Source organism: Salvelinus sp. IW2-2015, linkage group LG28 (genome assembly GCF_002910315.2).
Source record: "Salvelinus sp. IW2-2015 linkage group LG28, ASM291031v2, whole genome shotgun sequence".
NCBI classification, from domain to species: Eukaryota; Metazoa; Chordata; class Actinopteri; order Salmoniformes; family Salmonidae; genus Salvelinus; species Salvelinus sp. IW2-2015.
This window is the reverse complement of record NC_036868.1, coordinates 4,413,162-4,432,115: the sequence shown is the minus strand read 5'-3', so window position 1 is coordinate 4,432,115 and position 18,954 is coordinate 4,413,162. Positions and strand designations below refer to the sequence as shown.

Sequence of the window (18,954 nt, the reverse complement as noted above, 5' to 3'; positions counted from 1 at the left end):
CCAGCATTTTCACTTTGGATGAATAGCGTGCCCAGAGTGAACTGCCTCCTACTCTGTCCCAGATGATAATATATGCATATTATTTTACTATTGGATAGAAAACACTCTGAAGTTTCTAAAACTGTTTGAATGATGTCTGTGAGTATAACAGAACTCATATAGCAGGCAAAAACCTGAGAAAAAATCCAAACAGGAAGTGGAATTCTGAGGCTGGTCGATTTTCAACTCATCGCCTATGAAATCCCAGTGGGATATCAAATCAAATCAAATCAAATTTTATTAGTCACATACACATGGTTAGCAGATGTTAATGCGAGTGTAGCGAAATGCTTGTGCTTCTAGTTCCGACAATGCAGTAATAACCAACAATCTAACTAACAATTCCCGCTACTACCTTACACACACACACAAGTGTGAAGGGATAAAGGAATATGTACATAAAGAATTATGGAGAGTGGTGGTACAGAACGCATGGCAGATGCAGTAGATGGTATAGAGTACGGTATATACATATGAGATGAGTACTGTAGGGTATGTAAACATAAAGTGGCATAGTTTAAAGTGGCTAGTGGTACATGTATTGCATAAAGATGGCAAGATGCAGTAGATGATATAGATGATACAGTATATACATATGAGATGGGTAATGTAGGGTATGTAAACATTGTATTAAGTGGCATTGCTAAAGTGGCCAGTGGTACATTTTTACATAATTATCCATCAATTCCCATTTTTAAAGTGGCTGAGTTGAGTCAGTATGTTGGCAGCGGCCGCTAAATGTTAGTGGTGCGCTGTTAACAGTCTGATGGCCTTGAGATAGAAGCTGTTTTTCAGCTCTCGGTCCCTGCTTTGATGCACCTGTACTGACCTCGCCTCCTGGATGATAGCGGGTGAACAGGCAGTGGCTTGGGTGGTTGTTGTCCTTGATGATCTTTATGGCCTTCCTGTGACATCGGGTGGTGTAGGGGTCCTGGAGGGCAGGTAGTTTGCCCCGTGTGATGCTTCTGCAGACCTCACTACCCTCTGAGAGCCTTACGGTTGTGGGGCGAGCAGTTGCCGTACCAGGCGGTGATACAGCCCGACAGGATGCTCTCGATTGTGTGCATCTGTAGAAGTTTGTGAGTGCTTTGGTGACAAGCCGAATTTCTTCAGCCTCCTGAGGTTGAAGAGCGCCTGTCGCGCCTTCTTCACAACGCTGTCGTGTGGTGGACCAATTCAGTTTGTCCGTGATGTTGTACACCGAGGAACTTAAAACTTTCCACCTTCTCCACTACTGACCGTCGATGTGGATAGGGGGTGCTCCCTCTGCTGTTTCCTGAAGTCCACAATCATCTCCTTTGTTTTGTTGACGTTGAGTATGAGGTTATTTCCTGACACCACACTCCGAGGGCCCTCACCTCCTCCCTGTAGGCCGTCTCGTCGTTGTTGGTGATCAAGCCTACCACTGTAGTGTCATCGCAAACTTGATGACGAGTTGGAGGCGTGCATGGCCACGCAGTCGTGGGTGAACAGGAGTACAGGAGAGGGCTCAGAACGCACCTTGTGGGGCCCAGTGTTGAGGATCAGCGGGGTGGAGATGTTGTTACCTACCCTCACACCTGGGGGCGGCCCGTCAGGAAGTCCAGGACCCAGTTGCACAGGGCGGTCGAGACCCAGGGTCTCGAGCTTTATGACGAGTTTGGAGGGTACTATGGTGTTAAATGCTGAGCTGTAATCGATGAACAGCATTCTCACATGGGTATTCCTCTTGTCCAGATGGGTTAGGGCAGTGTGCAGTGTGGTTGCGATTGCGTCGCGTCGTCTGTGACCTATTGGGTCGGTAAGCAAATTGGAGTGGGTCTAGGGTGTCCGGTAGGGGGGGAGGTGATATGGTCCTTGACTAGTCTCTCAAAGCACTTCATGATGACGGAAGTGAGTGCTACGGGCGATAGTCGTTTAGCTCAGTTACCTTAGCTTTCTTGGGAACAGGAACAATGGTGGCCCTCTTGAAGCATGTGGGAACAGCAGACTGGGATAAGGATTGATTGAATATGTCCGTAAACACACCGCCAGCTGGTCTGCGCATGCTCTGAGGACGCGGCTGGGGAATGCCGTCTTGGGCCTTGCAGCCTTGCGAGGGTTAACACGTTTAAATGTTTTACTCACCTCGGCTGCAGTGAAGGTATGGATCTGTTTGCACTTCCTACGGCTTCCACTAGACGTCAACAGTCTGTAGAACATTGAATGAAGCTTCTACTGTGATGTTGAGCCGGATGGGAGCTGTTTGAGTCAGTGGTCTGGCAGAGAGCCAGGTCCTGGTCACGCGCAMTCCACATGATATCGACTTGCGTTCCATTACTTCTATAGACACAAAGGAATTCTCCGGTTGGAATGTTATTGAATATTTATGATAACAGCATCCTAAATATTGATTCTATACTTAGTTTGACAAGTTTATTCGACCTGGAATATAACTTTTTGAAGTTTTCGTCCGACGTTCGCCTGGACCTGCACGAGCGTTTGGATATGTGTACTAAACGTGCTAACAAAAGTAGCTACTTGGATATAAATAATGGACATTATCAAACAAAACAACAATTTATTGTGGAACTAGGATTCCTGGGAGTGCATTCTGATGAAGATCATCATAGGTTAGGGAGTATTGATAGTGTAATTTCTGATTTATGTTGACTCCAACATGGCGGAGAATTTTTTTCTTCTTTTCTGAGCGCCGTCTCAGATTATTGCATGCTTTGCTTTTTCCGTAAAGTTTTTTTGAAATCTGACACAGCGGTTGCATTAAGAACACGTGTATCTTTAATTATATGTAAAACATGTATCTTTCATCAAAGTTTATGATGAGTATTTCTGTTATTTGATGTGGCTCTCTGCAATTTCTACGGATATTTTGGAGGCATTTCTGAACATGGCGCCAATYTAAACTGAGATTTTTGGATATAAATATGCACATTATCGAACAAAACATGCATGTATTGTGTAACATTATGTCCTATGAGTGTCATCTGATGAAGATCATCAAAGGGTAGTGATTCATTTTATCTCTATTTCTGCTTTTTGTGACRCKTATCTTTGGCTGGGAAAATGGCTGTGTGTTTTTTGGACTTGGCGGTGATCTAACATAATCATATGTTGTGTTTTCGCTCTAAAGCATTTTTTAAATCGGACACGATGGGTAGATTAACAAGATGTTTATCTTTCATTTGCTGTATTGGACTTGTTCATGTGTGAAAGTTACATATTTCGAAAAACTATTTTTGAATTTCCCGCGCTGCCTTTTCAGCGGAATGTTGTCGAGGGGTTCCGCTAGCGGAACGTGTGTCCTAGGAAGGTTAACTGACATGCCTAGTTAAATAAAGGTTAAATAAAAAAAATAGGAGGGAGTCAGTGCTGAATAAAGGACATTTGTATATAATAATTAAACCTAGTCATTAAGGCAATAAAATATCTGACGTTGAAATGGACGAGGACCTGTAAGTGAATTGTTTGAGTGTCTGTGATTTTCTCATATAGCTTTTGAAATGGATTTAAAACAATGATAAAAAGGATAATACCCGACACCCTTCCTTTCTCTTTCCAAGTCCATAATCCCRCTCTTTACAAGAATGCTGTGCTATGTAAATTAAGTCCAATCGGATGAATATGCAGAGAGTTATGGGTCTACAGACTGTTCAATCTTTGGCACTGTCTCTCTCTCCCATCACTCGGCACTGATACCCCCTGTATATAGCCATGTTATTTTTACTCATTATTTTTATTGGTTATTCACTGTGTATTATTCCTCGTGTCACTCTTTCATTTAATAAAAATATATATCCTTCACTCTGCATTGTTGGAAAAGGACCCGTAAGTAAGCATTTCACTGATGGTCCACACCTGTTGTTAACGAAGCGTGTGACAAATACAATTTGATTTGATTTGATCGATTTGGACATGTTGCTTTTCAAGCTGTCGATTCTGCAGTATGCCCATCTGTGCCATTTTCTCCCAGAAACCCAAAAGCATCTCTTAAATCCTTAGCCTCGCAGATGAAATGGTATAAGTTGGCATTTCATGGCCAGATGGGCCCAAAGAAAATATGTATATAGTTTTTTTATTGATTATTGGCTTTAAATACAGCTCACGTAACACCATATACTGGTCTAGGCGAACATAAGGAGGGTATACATGAAAACCTGTTTCTAGGGTTAGCTAAAAAAATATATATATGTATGACAACCTGTTTCTAAGGTTACAAGGTTACAACTCACCGAGTTGTGACTGCCCTCATTTCTCAGGCWGCTCTTTAAGTGAACGCAGGAAGTGGTTMAGCTTCTTCCTGTACTTCAGAGCCAGCAAATACCACACAGTGAGATAGCTGTCAGATTTTCCATACACAGAGCGAGAAACACGAACAAACCCACATTACCCTGTTTAGCATCAAACTTTTGACATGATCCGGTATTATGCATGCAATCGGTCGACGACGGAAACCTGTGACTAAATTGTGTCATGCTTTCCAAACCTTGACATTAAGAAAGCTGCCATTGAAGTAAGACACAGACTGAACTATATCTGCAGCAAAATGTGACTTAAGCCTGAAAAATAGAAGATACAAGATACATGAACATTCTTCTCATAAATGGGGACCTTGTGTCTCCATATGGAACGTGGGCTTTTCCCTAGTGCTGCTGTTCCAAATCACGGATCCTCTTTGCTGAGGACACATGAAGATTGGTAAATACACTTAAATAGAAATCAAATAATGTGAGCACCCCTAAAAGCTAATGACTTGCAAGATCACTTCCTAAAGATATATGCCATAGTGCTGCTATTTAAAAAACAATAAGCCTCCATTATGATATTATGTAAATATACAATTCCTATCACGTAAGCGCTATTATTTACAGAACCAAGGTACATTTAATTCTGCCTTACAGTGCAACTTTGGAATGACAGGTGGCGTGAAATTCTCAAGATAAACAAGTTCAAAAACGAAACGGGAAAAATTGCATGTTACATATCAAGGGGTTTCCCACATTTCATTTACATTTCTGTACGTATACAGTTGTCACGCCCTGACCTGAGATATCTCTGTTTTCTTTATATTTTGGTTAGGTCAGGGTGTGACTAGGGTGGGTACGTTAGTTTTTGTATTGTCTAGTTTTTTTTTGTATTTCTAAGGTTTTTGTAGGTCTAGGTGATTTGTATGTCTATGGTGGCCTGATATGGTTCCCAATCAGAGGCAGCTGTTTATCGTTGTCTCTGATTGGGGATCATATTTAGGTAGCCATTTTCCCTTTGATGTTCGTGGGTTCTTGTCTATGTGTAGTTGCCTGTCAGCACTCGTTTTGCATAGCTTCATGTGTCGTTTTGTTATTTTGGTTAGTTTGTTCAGTGTTCATTCTTATTATAATAAAGAATGTACGCATACCACGCTGCGCCTTGGTCCGATTCATACGACYAGCGTGACAACAGTGCTTCCAGAAAGTATTCATACCCCTTGACTTATTCCACATTTTGTTGTGTTACAGCCTGAATTCAACATGGATTCAATAGACACAATACCCCATAATGACAAAAGGAAAACATGTTTGTAGAAATCTTAGCAAATTTATTGAAATTAAATACATAAATATCTAATTAACATAAGTATTCACACCCCTGAGTCAATACTTTGCAGAAGCACCTTTGGCAGAGATTACAGTTGTTAGTCTTTCTGGGTAAGCCTCTAAGAGCTTTGCACACCTGGATTGTACATCGTTTGTACATTATTAAAATTCTTCAAGCTCTGTGAAATTGATCATTGTTAGAAAGCCATTTTCAAGTCTTGCCCTAGATTTGTAAGTCAATTTAAATAATAACTGTAACTAGGCCKCTCAGGAAGATTTAATATCTTCTTGGTAAGCAACTGTGTTTTAGGTTATTGTCCTGCTGAAAGATMAAATTGTCTCCCAGTGTCTGTAGGAAAACTGACTGAGCCAGGTTTTCCTTTCGGATTTTTCCTCTGCTTAGCTCTTTTCTGTAGATTTTTATGCATTAAAACTCTAGTTTTTGTCGATGACAAGCATACACATAACATGATGCAGCCACCTCCATGCTTGAAATATGAAGAGTGGTACTCAGTGTTGTGTTGTATTTGCCTCTAAAGTCACCATTGGCCTCATGGTGAAATCCCTGAGCGGTTTCCTTCCTCTCCGGCAACTGAGTGAGGCAACTGAGTTAGGAAGGACGCATGTATGTTTGTAGTGACTGGGTGCATTGATAGACCATCTAAAGTGTAATTAATACACTTGCTCAAGTGTTAGTCAATGTCTTTTCAAGGCATTGGAAAACCTCTCTGGTCTTTGTGGTTGAATTTGTGTTTGAAGTTCACTGCTGGACTGAGCAACCTTACAGATAATTGTATGTGTGGGATACAGAGATGAGGTAGTCATACAAAAATCATGTTAAACACTATTCCWTGCAACTTATGTGACTCATTAAGCACATTTTTACTCCTGAACTTATTTAGGCTTGCCATAACAAAGGGGTTGAATACTTATTGACTCAAGACATTTGTAAAAATGTCTAAAAACATAATTCCACTTTGACATTATGGGGTATTGTGTATAGGTCAGTGACAAAAAAATCTAAATTTAATCAATTTACAATTCAGGCTCTAACACAAAAATCTGGATAAAGTCAAAGGATGTGAATACTTTCTGAAGACACTGTAGGTATGGTCATAGAAAATATAAACACAACATGCAAAAATGTCTTAGATTTTACTGAGTTACAGTTCATATGAGGAAATCAGTCAATTCAAATAAATTTATTAGGCCCTAATCTATGGATTTCACATGACCGGGAATACAGATATGCATCTGTTGGTCACAGATACCTTAAAAATAAATTGGCCATACAATGGGCCTCAGGGGGCCTCCTGGGTGGGCAGTGGTCTAAGGCACTGCATCTCAGTGCTTGAGGCATCACTACAGACCTGGGTTCGATCCCAGGCTGTGTTACAGCCAGCCGTGACCGGGAGACGCATGAGGTGGGCACAATTGGCCCAGCGTTTTCCAGCTTAGGGGAGGGTTTGGCCTGGCTGGGATTTCCTTGTCCCATCGTGCTCTAGGGACTCCTTGTGGCGGGCCGGGCGCCTGCAAGCTGACCTTGGTCACCAGCTGGGCAGTGTTTCCTCCTACACATTGGTGTGGCTGGCTTCCGGGTTAAGCGAGCTGTGTGTCAAGAAGCAGTGCGGCTTGGCAAGGTCGTGTTTTGGAGGACGCATGGCTCTCGACCTGAGTCTTTAGGGGAGTTTCAGCGATGGGACAAGGCCTACCATTTGGATATCCCGAAAAAAAGGTACAAGTACCCCAAAAAACAATGGGCCTCAGGATCTCGTCACTGTATTTTTGTGCTTTCAAATTGCCATCAATAAAATGCAATTGTGTTCGTTGTCTGTAGCTAATGCCTGCCCATAACATAACCCCACCGCCACCATGGGGTACTCTGTTCATAACGCTGACATCAGCAAACCACTCACCCACAATGACACCATACACATGGTATGTGGTTGTGAGACCGGTTGGATGCACTGCCAAATTTTCTGAAACGACACTGGAGGCGGCTTATGGTATAGAAATTAGCATTAAATTCTCTGGCAACAGCTCTGGTGGACATTCCTGCAGTCAGCATGCCAATTGCACGCTCCCTCAAAACTTGAGACGTCTGTGGCATTGTGTTGCACATTTTAGAGTGGCCTTTTATTGTCCCCAGCACAAGGTGCACCTTTGTAATGATAATMCTGTTTAATCAGCTTCTTGATATGCCACACCTGTCAGGTGGATGGATTATCTTGGCAAAGGAGAAATGCTCACTAACAGGMYTGTAAACACATTTGTGCACAACATTTTAAAMAAATAAGCTTTTTGAGCATATAACATTTCTGGGATCTTTTATTTCAGCTCATGAAACATGGGACCAACACTACATGTTGTGTTTATATTTTTGTTCAGTGTAGATGTGTATTGGGTATGATGTTCCCCTTTGGTTCCTTCCAACAACGCATTAGTGACGAGAAGGCTTTCAAACTGAAAATTAAATCCCTTGAATTTGTCTGACTTATGCCATCTTGGTTTGAATGTCATTTTTCAATTTGACACTAGGTAATGTGACCAGTGAGACACATGTATATATWTTTTTACCAGCAGAACACAGGCTGCATACTGAATGACATGCTACAATGAAATGCATTGGTAACAAATAATTTAGTGATCTTTCAATGTCTTGTTAAGTCAGAAGACAGTGGTTCATCATGGAAAGTGACAAGACCAGAAACGCTAGGTTGCACTGTATTCATGCAGTATTTCTGAGCTATTTCTAAGCTTGCCAAACATAGAACCTACATGCATCAGATTAACTCTACTATAGAACAAACTAGCCTTCAAAAGACCTCACTAACATAGTGACATAATCCTGATGTTGACCTATACTTTTATTCCATGGTTTGTGACCACACTAAACCGGTTTAGTTTGCGTAAGCACATCAGCCACACTGTCAGCGTTTGCATGGGTCTCAATGGGAAAAGCTGATGAACCTGCTATGGTAAGGAGTATATTGTGTATTTTGGAAAAGGCTTTAGAATCGAATAACTGAATTTTTACCAAAGGGAACTTCAGTTGTGGCTTTCACTAGCTTTTGACAAAGATGCTACATATCCTTTGTCTGATAAAAGATCCACACACCATAGTGCTACAGTTGCACCCAAATATATTGGCACAAATGCACTTTTCTTAAACAATTCTCTATTTCTTCTCAAATAAATTGAAATTGATAAAAAAACGAATCCTTTCTCCTACCACAGAAAACAATGGGAGATCATGATCAACAATGGTCTGATAGTGGCCTAATACAACTAATGACACATGGTTGTTGATTTCTTGTGTTGTTTTTTCAACCTTGCACATTTACTGTAAGTGTTTTTCATGGACATTAACAGTGACACATATTCATAACAACACAACTTGGCTGTGATCACACCACCATCACCAACTGCCGATGCTATTTCAGCATTGACTGTTAGTATTCATTTGAATGTTATGTAAATCTCAACGTGTTGCTTTTCCTGGATCTACAACTGTGTTAATTTTTACCACATTCAGCAACAACAACAAAAACTCCAGGAGTAGCTTACCTCCTTTACACTTTGAACATAATAGTTTATGGGAACAACATAACATAATGTCAACAACATAAAACACTCTATCGAGCCATAATACCAAACCATTTATCATGGACATTGATCCGATTAAAGCACGGTTTTGCGGGGTGAACAATTCTTTGTGGCCAAGGTAATCCTCAATTATGGGCAAGGGTCCCTGTCCCTGTACCCTTCCTCAACAAATGATACCAGAGTCTCTGAGAATTCAATTTGGATAGGGCTTTGATCAGCTCCAGTCACACATTTCTAAATGCCCCTCTGTGCAGCTGCTAAGAATAGCAGCCATAATAAAAGTCCTGCATTGTTCAAGGCTGCTGACAGGTATAAATAGAGAGCTCAGATGTTGTTTGGACTTTGATAGCAGTGAGACCCTCTCCCCACGACATGTGAAAAATAGGGGTAGGGTTGTAGAGAATCGAAGGACCATGAATGTAATAAGAAACCTTAGGTGCTGGCTTAAAGCCGATAGCAAGCACTACAGAATGTCATGTCAGAGCAAAGATAAGGCAGATGTCCAGGTTAAGGGGAGTTTAATGGAAGAAGATGTCCACATTCACACACACATCTGACCACTCATGGTTCAGATAACTGAGAATCATGTCCAGTGAGAACTGACATTAACTATGTGGTCATTTAGATGCATGCACAATTAAACATCAGACATACAGGGATTCAGTCCACAGGAGGAAAAGTTTAGGAGGAAGGTAAACTGTGGAAGTGCTCATCAGGATGYGGAAAGCATGTTTCTGACCACACAGCATGCTGGGGTCATAGACTAACTGAACCTGAAGTCCCGGGAATCAAGGCCAAAGATAGGCTGAAGGAGATCTGGTGATAATTATTTGGCGTGACCTTGACCAATAAGACATMAACAAAAGTGGGGGTCCTCTGAATGGAAAACTAAGCTGCCCGACTAGAACTAACCATAAAAGATGGCCAGAATCAGCTGACTGAAGTTGGACATTTTAACAACATGTGTCCTGTCGTATGGGAGCGTGTGCTCTCAGCCAACTTGACACCTTTTCCAATGCAGCCACAGCCAATGAGCAACACTCGCTTACCCCACCAATATTACCTCACAATATTACCTCACAATATTACCCCACCAATATTATCTCACAATATTACCCCACAATATTACCCCACCAATATTACCTCACAATATTACCCCACCAATATTACCCCACAATAGTACCCCACCAATATTACCTCACATTGTTCACAGGCTTCAGGGTCACTGTTGTTGTTGTGTGGGCGTGTGTGCATGTGAACAAGCAGCACTATAACCTCTTGACTTGGACAACCTTTAAAAGTCTTTGCATTGTTGACCTGCTAGCAGCCAGCTTTGTGTAGTTAATCCAAACTAATTTCATAACGATATAGTACAGTAATAGACTTGTATCAAATGATGGATGACCGGTTGTTTAAAGGCTCAACTGTTGTCCTAGATTGGAATTTACTGTTATGATACATGGGTTAATTGATTGTTGAATGTACATACAGTCATATTTGGAAATATTTGGACAGATATGTAATCTTCACTTCAACACTATTGACAGAGAAAGGTAACCTAATTTAACAAATGACACTGAAAGATTATACTTTGCAATCATTTATCCATAAAAAATCTACAGAAATGCAATTCCATGAAATAAGTACACACCTAGTTTCAACAGCTGGTGTTGCCCGTTTGGCTGAAATAACTTAATGTAGCCATTTCTTGTGACTATCTATCAGTCTCTTGCACCGACTGGGAGTAATTTGTACAGTACTGCTTCAACTGTGTCATGTTCAAGGGCTTTCTTGCYTGCACGGCCCGCTTCAAGTCCCCCAACAGCATTTCGACAGGATTGAGATCTTGGCTTTGACTCAGCCATTCCATAACCCTCCATTTCTTCTTTTTGAGCCATTCTGTTGTAGCTTTGCTTGTGTATTTTGGATCATTGTCCTGTTGCAAGATCCATGTTTGGTTCAGCTTCACCTTTTTGACAGATGGCCTCACATTCTCCTCAAGAATTCTCTGGTACAATATGGAATTCATGGTTGACTCAATAATGGCACGTTGGTCAGGCCCAGAGGCAGCAAAGCAGCCCCAAACCATAATGCCACCACCTGCATGCTTTACGGTTGGTATGAGGTTGTTCTGTTCAAAGGCAGGGTTTCGTTTTCGCCAAACATGCCGTCTGGCATTGTGGCCAGACAACTCCACCTTTGACTCATCTCTCCAGAGCACATTGTTCCAGTAGTTTTGGCAAACGTGAGTCGTGTCTTGATATTKTTTTTTGAGAGCAGAAGCTTCTTCCTTCTTGACCTCCTATGTGGGCTAAGTTTGTGCAGTCTCTTTCTGACAGTTGACTGTCATTGATTGTGGTAAGAGAGACCTGTAGATCCCTTGATGTTACACTGGGGTTCTTAGAGACTTCTATGAGCATCTTTCGGTCAGCTCTTGGGTTGAATTTGGTGGGACAACCTGTACTAGGTAGATTGCCAGTGGTCTGGAATTTTCTCAGTTTGTAGATGATCCGTCGGACAATGGAATGATGTACTTCGAATTGCTTGGAAATTGATTTGTAACCCCTCCCAGACTCACGGGCATCAATTATCTTTCTTCTGAGGGCCTCGGAGGTCTTTTGGTCTTGGCATGATGTGTTACCACACACCCATATAGTGAAGACCAAACCAGACAAAGTTTCTAATCTTGATGAAAGGCTGGATCCTTCCAAGTTACTCTCTAATGATTTTCTATTTTGGTGCATCTGATTGTAATTTGAGCCATTTTATGTGATGGTAAAGGTAGGAGTCCACTACATTTTTCTGCATAAGGACTTTCATTTTAATTGCATGACATTTTCTGTATGATTTGTTAATTGGGTTACCTTTATCAATGAATGTGGTTGGAATTTAGCTCAAATATCCATGTGTCCAAATATGTAAAAAAATWAAATTAAAATTAAAAACTTTCCAGGTGGTGTACTCACTTTTTCATATGACTATATACAGTGCTTTCAGAAAGTATTCAGACCCCTTAACTTTTTTCACATTTTGTTACTTTACAGCATTATTCTAAAATGGATTAAATGAATAAAACATAACAGCATACCCCATAATGGCAAACAGAAAATTGTTTTCAGAAAATTTTGCATATTTCAAAAAAACAAAAAACAGAAATACCTTATTTGCATAAGTATTCAGACCCTTTGCTTTGAAAGTGGCCAGACAGAAGCCACCCCTCAGTAAAAGGCACATGACAGCCTGCATGGAGTTTTCCAAAAGGCACTTAAAGACTCTCAGACCATGAGAAACAAGATTCTCCGGTCTGATGAAACCAAGATTCAACTCTTTGGCCTGAATGCGAAGCGTCACGTCTGGAGGAAACCTGGCACCATCCCTACAGTGAAGCATGGTGGTGGCAGCATCATTTAAATGTTTTATATTTTTATTTAACCTTTATTTAACGAGGCAAGTCAGTTAAGAACAAACTTAACTTAATCGCCAACAGTAAAGAGGCGACTCCGAGATGCTGGCCTTCTAGGCAGAGTTGCAAAGAAAAAGCCATATCTCAGACTGGCCAATAAAAAMAAAAGATTAAGATGGGCAAAAGAACACAGTCCAGTGTGGACAGAGGAACTCTGCAGAGAAGGCCAGCATCCTGGAGTCGCCTCTTCACTGTTGACGTTGAGACTGGTGTTTTGCGGGTACTATTTAATGAAGCTGCCAGTTGAGAACTTGTGAGGCGTCTGTTTCTCAAACTAGACTCTCTAATGTACTTGTCCTCTTGCTCAGGTGTGCACCGGGCCTTCCACTCCTCTTTCTATTCTGGTTAGAGCCAGTTTGCTCTGTTCTGTGAAGGGAGTAGTACACAGCGTTGTACCAAATCTTCAGTTTCTTGTCAATTTCTCACATGGAATAACCTTAATTTCTCAGAACAAGAATAGACTGACGAGTTTCAGAAGAGAGTTCTTTGTTTCTGGCCATTTTTGAGCCTGTAACCGAACCCACAAATGCTGATGCTCTAGATACTCAACTAGTCTAAAGAAGGCCAGTTTTATTGCTTCTTTAATCAAGGCAAGAGTTTTCAGCTGTGCTAACATAATTGCAAAAGGGTTTTCTAATGATCAATTAGCCTTTTAAAATGATAAACTTGGATTAGCTAACACAACGTGCCATTGGAACACAGGAGTGATGGTTGCTGATAATGGGCCTCTGTACGCCTATGTAGATATTTCATAAAAAATTTGCCGTTTCCAGCTACAATAGTCATTTACAACGTCTACACTGTATTTCTGATCAATTTGACGTTATTTTAATGGACAAAAAAATAGCTTTTCTTTCAAAAACAAGGACATTTCTAAGTGACCCCAAACTTTTGAACAGTAGTGTATATTGTCCATTGAAAGGCTTTGAAGCCCCCGGTCGGCCATATTTGCACTCCCCACCAGGAGCAGTCCTGCATAGGAATGAATGGAATTCTACAGTATTTCAAATAAATGTTTCAAGGATCAAAATTACATGTATATAAGTATATATTTTATTTTTAGGTCACATAATATAATTGTAAAGTATGCATTAAGGTGTCTGTTATAGAATACATGTGGCAAAAGCGAATGTAGACATTAATAAATGCATTTCTATAGCTTCCAAAATATTGTTTTACCACRGTGGGGGAGTGCCAAGATGGAGGCACAGAGGCTTCAACACAGCAGCCCTTATCAGTCATCTAGTGTATATATAAATCATTGGTGAGAACRCAGGCATGGCTATTCTGGAGCAGGACCTAAAATGACTATAATTATCCATGATACACCCCTCAATGAGCAATTTGTCAATTCCAATGAGAATGTGTCACCAATGGGCTGATTGAAGGCCCCTGTGGTTAACCTCATATAATATTGTAATATCATATTAATCACTATACATCAGTTTCCCCCCTGATATAACAATACCATGCACCATTATTAAACAATTCATTGCATGCAACTACTACCGTCATTACGACTGCATTTTCTGCATCAATAGGCGGAGAATAACGCATTAAAGACGGCGCGGGGCACCAAACCAAGGATGAACGAACTTCTCATCAGAGCATGGAGTATTCAGTCTACGCTTGCTTCGCTCTGCCTAGTATCGGCCTTTTGATTGGTTGCCAGTGACATCACCCTACCCTAATACATGGGACTGTAAGCATTGTTCATTCGACAGCCCTATCCTCAAAGAGCTGATTTAACACCCGGATCTGAACTCCCACCCACTACGGGGTTGGCTCTTGCTGCGCTCTCACTGTACAAAACGAATGCATTTAATATTAATGAACTCGTGTATTGGCTCATACCCGTGTCAATCCCAAAGTGCTACTTCACTAGGTTGGCTGACCCCTTGTATATTATTACTGAGGACCAGGCTAAAAGTAAAAATGTTGCGGATCCTCGGCACTGGGACAGGCTGAATGGAGTCAACGTTGAGCGCAAATAAAATCATTCTACATTCACCCGGAGCGCACAAAATATTGTTTTACAAAAATGTAAGTACACTTTTAAAAATCCTTTAATAGGCGACACTTCAAAGTCTATACTATAGTTTACAAGTTGTATAGAAATGAAACGGTCACAGCGCTGACGTTAATCAACATGAACATGCCATACTCAGACATTTCACGTCATAACAGTGCGAAATATGAACGATGTCAGATTATGGGAATTTCACATGAAATTATATATTCGATATCATGAAGCCTTCAGATCGTTGCATGAACTAATTTCGTTCATGTAAACCTCTGACAGATGATAAACTGTTGGCTCTTCAATATCACTGTGAACAAATATACCTGTAACCGGCTGTTGCCAAAATTATCAAGACTAGATTTACACTACAAATTATACAATGTTTTACTATGTGAGATACGTTTATGCAACCGCGGCGTCTTTGAAGTGAAATGACATTTACAAACCGTGTCTGTACTGCCGAAACCCTCGATACTTTATTCTCAGCACGTCCTTATGCCGGTCTCGTCAATGAATGTATGTACACCCTGTGATTTCTTTTTACCTTACCAGCTAGTTGAAACAGCTGGATACTGAATGTGCGGGTCAGYGGACGCCACCATGGGCGTCTTTTGATGTGAGGACATGGTTTATTACATCTTTATTACAACGTTTGATTAAATTTAAGCAGCTTTTCCCGCACCCCATGACTGTTCCAGATGTGATTTGGAGAGAGAGACCAAACTGCGGTGTAGCCCTACACGATGATGCAGTATTCATCAGTCTTTTTGTCACACGAAATTCAAAGGCTTATTGTACTGCACTGTGAAATTGACAGTAGCCTAGCTGCGAAGCCCAGACATTTGGGCTGTTAAATTACCTGCACATATGTGTGATGATTATATTATTTGGTCATGCATTTTCATGGGACACTCCACATTTTCTGAGTTTATATAATACATTCTATGGTTAATACCCACCCTTACTAAATGGGCAGTAGTCTCTCTCGTTTACCTGGTTATTCCCACCAACTGTGGCAGTTGCCTTGCAGACCTTTAAGTAGATAGATACTGTATTTGGTTACTGTGTAGCCGTTTAGTACTATACATGTTTGATTAAATAGATAAGTACCTGTAGCCTATCTCATTCATTGTCCCCTGAGAGAGTCAATGACATTGGTCATCAACAAACCTCCATGCTATGCATTACATGCTGTGCTTATTATTGAGTCTATACAGATGCTTTTTTCCACTGAGTCCATTCACAATCCTGATCTGGGCCCGTATTCATAAAGCATCTCAGAGTAGGAGCACTGATTTAGGATCAGTTTAGCCTTTTAGATCACGATGAATAAGATTACATGGACAGGGGGGYCCAGATCCTAGATCAGCACTCCTACTCTGAGACACTTAATACATATGGCCCCTGATCTGTTCTTTCCATATTTCTCCAGACTGGCTTCCTGTAGTTCTCCGTAGACGTCCCGACCCTCAGCCTCCACATGCCTCCATCTCCCCTTGACGACAGAATTGTGGTGGCGCTGCCAAGGCCYATCCGACCTCAGGAACTCCGACTGCGCCTGGATACCAGCTACCTGGACACCAGCTACCTGGACACTACTGTCACCAGCCCCGTAAGCAAGACGACCGTCATCAGCACAACGGTGGTGAAGATCCGGGCGACCAACCTCACTTATATGCCCTCATCTAACGGCTCCACGCGCTCCCTGTCGTGTGGATGCACCAGTGCCAGCTGCTGCTCGGTCACCACCTACGAGAAGGACAGCCAGCAGAACCAGCGCCAGCAGCAGAGCCACGTCAGCCAGGTGAGCGCCAGCAGCCCCAACCTCAGCTATGCTGGACCCGCCTCCTCCAACCCCATAGTCACGGGCATGGGCATGATACACCATGAGGCCTTCAGCGACCCTAGTCTCACCTCTGGCCCAACCAAGGCTCTAGGGTCCACTGTCCGGGTCATCCACCCCAATGAGCTGGCCAAGCGGATGGCCAGGTGCCCCATGGGCCACCCGGTCGGGCCGGTGCCYGTCATCATCGACTGCCGGCCCTTCATGGACTACAACAAGAGCCACATCCAGGGTGCGGTGCACATCAACTGTTCGGACAAGATCAGCCGGCGACGGCTGCAGCAGGGCAAGATCACRGTGCTGGACCTGCTCTCGTGCCGTGAGTCCTCTGGCAAGGACTCCTTTAAGGGCATCTTCTCCAAAGAGATTGTGGTGTACGACGAGAGTACAATGGATCCCCAGAGGGTGACCTCCTCACAACCCCTTCATGTGGTCCTGGATTCGCTGAAGAGGGAGGGAAAGGACCCCATCGTTCTCAAAGGTAGGGCGAAGTTCTGGGCTCGTATTCACAGCATCTTTACTTATCTGACTTTATTGTCCTCATGGGGAAATTTTGTTGCAGTATCATGTACACGTTTAAAGTGGCYTTTAAATACAGTAGAAAACAAATTGACAATGCAAAATTCATAACAGTTACATACTAATAAAAAMAACCTGCTGGCCTTACTGGGTCGATAGGAACATTAGCCCGAGCTGTTTAGGAGGGATATCACACCTGGCACAAGTTATTGTCTAGTTCTGTTATTCCTGCCGGGGGGTGCKCTAAACCTGCACCAAGAGGGGAGTAGTTCAAAGTCTGGGTACAGGCGGTGTTTTGGGTCTAAAATGATTTTGTGAGCCTTGCTGAGGGCCCTGACCTTAAAGATCTCATCCAAGCCTGTCTGTTCGACTCCAAGTACCTTGCTTGCTGTGGTGATAATCCTTGTAAGCATACTTTTCTGGCTGACAGTGGCATTGCCAAACCAGCAAACAACACAAAAAGTAAAATTACTCTTCATAAAAGATTGGTAAAACACAGTCGGTATAGTACAGTCAACATTAAAAGATCCCAACTTTTCAAGATCTCAGAGTAGGTAGTGTAGCAGTGCTGATTTAGGATCAGTTTGGCCTTTTAGACCATAACAGGGGGGTTCTCTTGAGGTTCTCTGGAGGTTGTGTTTAAGCTTCAACGAGTCAAAGGAGAAACACCTGGGATGTTATCTGGAATGGTTGAAGGATTAGGGAAGAGGATGAGGTCTTTATCTGGAATGGTTGATGGATGAGGGAAGATGAGGTCTCTAATATAGAAAGCCACAGGACTGTTTTGATTAAAGAGCAATTTTTTTTTAGAGCTCTGGGTTGTCTCTGAGAGGATGAGAGAGATTGGTTTATGTAGCTGTAAGTTGGTCTGTCTAATTCATTTTTCAGAGACTAGCCTGTCTGTATACTTATGTTGTGAAGAGTTAGGTGGCAATAGGCAATGAGGTTGGTAGAGGTGCAATGGTGATATTTGCTATTGAATGTATGTCCCTGATGAATAGGCTCATGTTAGGTGTAAAGTAAATGTAAGGCCTTTTTGTCTTGCCTCCATTGTGTGTAAGCTACTCACTTAGTAACTCATACTGTCATTTACTGTGTACTACCCATCTATAAACTACAGTATATACTGTATGTAAGTCTGATTCCAACAGTATCAGCTGACCCTTATCCTTCACACTCTGCTTGATTTGCACGCACTCCCACCACCCAGACACATCACAACTACACTCTACATCACACACACACACACACACAACACACATTCACACACACACACACCACACACACACACACACACCCACACACACACACACACACACAACACACACACACACACACACACACACACACACACAGCACACACACACACACACACACACACACACACACAGAAAACAACAAACAGACAGATCAAATTTGTTCCTTGCAGCCTCAGTCTGTCAGGTTATGGTAACATGCTTTGGCTTGTTTTTGCAGAGGCTGGGAGGCAGCTCTTAGTAAATACGTGCGCCCTGTTAGGCAGCAGCTCCGGTCTAGTCTGCGTCTGCCTCGCAGACGCGGTCTTTCAGGGAGGTCTAGTACTGTAGCACCTTGATGCCACCATCCCCATCCCTCTTCTATCCTACTCGCTCTCCTCTTCCTATCCTCTCCTTCCTCTCCTCCTCCTCGTCCTCTCCTCTCTCTCCTCTCTCTCCTCTACTCTACCTCTCTCTCCTCTCCCTGCCTCCTCTCACTCCCCCTTCTCTCCTTCCTCTCCTCTCCTTCCTCTCTCCTCTTCTCCTCTCCAGAGGAGCTTCCTCCCTTCTCCTCTCCCCCTCCCTTCCTCCCGCTCCACTTCCCCCCTTCCTTCCCCTTCCGTTCCTCCTTCCTCCTCCCCCTCCTAACCTCCTCCTCCCCTCCCTCCTCACTTCCC

General features: G+C 42.4%; 1 protein-coding gene across 3 annotated transcripts in view; it reads left to right on the top strand.

Annotated features, from left to right (window-relative positions):
- Positions 1 to 18,954, top strand: part of LOC111954644 (dual specificity protein phosphatase 10) — a 56,978-nt gene that overhangs the window by 25,537 nt on the left and 12,487 nt on the right. Inside the window, exons 1-3 of one of the 3 annotated variants that reach the window (XM_023974519.3) lie at positions 14,267 to 14,700; positions 15,233 to 15,296; positions 16,113 to 17,004. In XM_023974519.3, coding sequence (XP_023830287.1) covers positions 16,161 to 17,004 — 844 coding nt within the window. In that variant the 5' untranslated portion in view covers positions 14,267 to 14,700; positions 15,233 to 15,296; positions 16,113 to 16,160. Of the gene's footprint in view, positions 1 to 14,266; positions 14,701 to 15,232; positions 15,297 to 16,112; positions 17,005 to 18,954 lie in introns of those variants that run through there. The other 2 variants (XM_023974517.3, XM_023974520.3) reach the window with 2 other exon arrangements.